This window comes from Otolemur garnettii, unplaced genomic scaffold (genome assembly GCF_000181295.1).
Source record: "Otolemur garnettii isolate 467f Iridium unplaced genomic scaffold, OtoGar3 scaffold00011, whole genome shotgun sequence".
Taxonomy (NCBI): Eukaryota; Metazoa; Chordata; class Mammalia; order Primates; family Galagidae; genus Otolemur; species Otolemur garnettii.
The window spans coordinates 16,439,313-16,441,256 of NW_003852406.1; the positions used below are offsets into that span (position 1 = coordinate 16,439,313).

Genomic DNA, 1,944 nt, shown 5'->3' on the forward strand with positions numbered 1-1,944 from the left:
CTTGAGCTATAGGTGCTGAGCCAGACTTTACAAAATTCTACTTCACATAATGACTCTGTCATTTCTTCCAATCATATGAACAAATGCAAGAAAATTTCCTGAAGAAAAAGGTCATCTGCAGGGTTGATGGAAAGTTAAAACAAAAACTTTCTCAAAGGAGGCACTATTGTTCCCTTGAAACCTGGTGCCATCACCCAATGTGAAGCCTACTTGGGAAGTTGTAGCCCCTTTACTCTTCAGGCAGGAAAAAACTAGGATCCCAGGACAAAAGTCAGTTGGTACCCAGAGAGGGCTACTACTACAGCCCAGCTTCACACTGCAGTTCAGTTAGCTGCCACCCCTACTACAAACTTCACTTCATTTGAGTTGACAACCTCTACTCTGGCCACTTACCTCTCCTGTAGCTAAGGCCACGAAATTATCCACTGTTTTTGGAACAGTCTTTCCAAACAGACCAAAGACCACTCTGCCTACATCTTCATCTCCAATTCGTAGGTCAAAGTACACCTGAGGAAAAAGACCATTTGATACTTAGTTTCTTTAAGAGGGCCTTGCTAGGGAAAGTAGGGCATAAAAGGAGGATGGGCCAGAAAACAAAGCCGTATTTCTAGAGAAGGATTCTGAAACTGATTTTGGTGTAAGCAAAAAACCCAGTGAGAATCTAATGAATGCTTCAGATCCTATTCCTGGAAAACATGTTTGTTTACATTCTCCTTAGACTATAGGATAAGCCCCAAATTCTAGAAATTAACATAAAGAAAACCCAGAAGGAGGGAAGTCTAAGCTTACCATGCAAATTTAAAGTGCATTTACTGTGCTCTGTTACTGGAAATACCCCAAAATTGGCTTAAGGAAAGGATTCATAATTGGCCAGGCGTGATTCTTCACCATCTCCCCAGCAGCGCTGAGTGTTTGCAAAAAGACTGAATCTGCCAGCGTCTACCCCTGCTGGCATCCCGAGCACCAAATAACCAAGTAAGTCCCTGGGTCGGGTCAGGGCAGGGGCCGTCGGAGAGGATCGTTCCTTGGTCAGAATGGGTAAGACGGCTCAGGTGCCATGAGGCCACAGCTGGGAGCTAGGGAGGGGCAAAGCGTAAGCCAAAGCCGCCCAGGCTCGAGCTCCGAGACCCTAAATCTTGGACATCACTGGCCAGGGGCGCCGAGGCCAGACCCCAGACGGCAGAGGGTGGGCCGCGCGACAGGGCGAGAGAGGAGAGCCCAGACCTTGACGGTGACTTTGGGGCCCTTTTTCTTCTCATCGGCCGTGGAGGGTCCTGGCAGCAGCAGGAAGAAGACGGAGCCCACAACGAGGGCCACAGCCAAAAGCACCTTCATGTTCCGCTCCGAGAGGCGCAGCATGCACCGGCAGGGGTGAACTCGGCCAGAGAAGCGAGGGCCGGAAGAGGGTGGGGCCGCCGCTGCCGGAGCGTCGGCACCGCCACTGAACGCAGCGGGGGGTGCTGGGGCTCCTCCCGGACTCCCAGCTGGAGAGGGCACTGTTTTCCCCCCTCCTTCGCGGCGCTGGATGGTAGGTCCCGCTCGGGGGCGGAGCTCGGCTCCCGGCTGGGCGGGGGGATTAGCGGGCTCGTGGGTGGCTGCCACGTTATTGCTTCCTCATTGGATCCCAGCTCGCCCACTCCCACCCGCAGGAAGGCGGTCAGCGGAAGGCGGCACTCCTGGAGACTCAGCGGGGCGTGGGTCTTTGGAGAGCCTACAAGACCCAGCGTGCCAAGTCGTTCGTCTCGCCGCCCCGCCTTTCTGGAACCGCTCCTCTTTTGGCCGGGATAGGGCAGAGAAGACCGTCGTCACTGTATTAGTCTAGTTAGGCTTGAGTTACCACCAAATTGGGTTTAAGTATGGTAGCTTCCAGAAACTCCGGAGACGTTTATCCTTGTCCAGAGTATGACCTCGTCCGGTTCCTTGTGCTTGTCTTACAAAACTTGC

General features: G+C 52.9%; 1 protein-coding gene across 1 annotated transcript in view; it reads right to left on the reverse strand.

Annotated features, from left to right (window-relative positions):
• PPIB (peptidylprolyl isomerase B) overlaps window positions 1–1,543 on the reverse strand; it is a 6,329-nt gene extending 4,786 nt beyond the window's left edge. Inside the window, exons 1-2 of the mRNA XM_003784414.3 lie at window positions 1,225–1,543; window positions 394–507 (exon numbers count right to left, since the gene is read on the reverse strand). Of these exons, the coding sequence (XP_003784462.1) occupies window positions 394–507; window positions 1,225–1,359 (249 nt within the window). The 5' untranslated portion in view covers window positions 1,360–1,543. The remainder of the gene's footprint in view (window positions 1–393; window positions 508–1,224) is intronic.
• Between the last annotated feature and the right edge of the window lie 401 nt (window positions 1,544–1,944).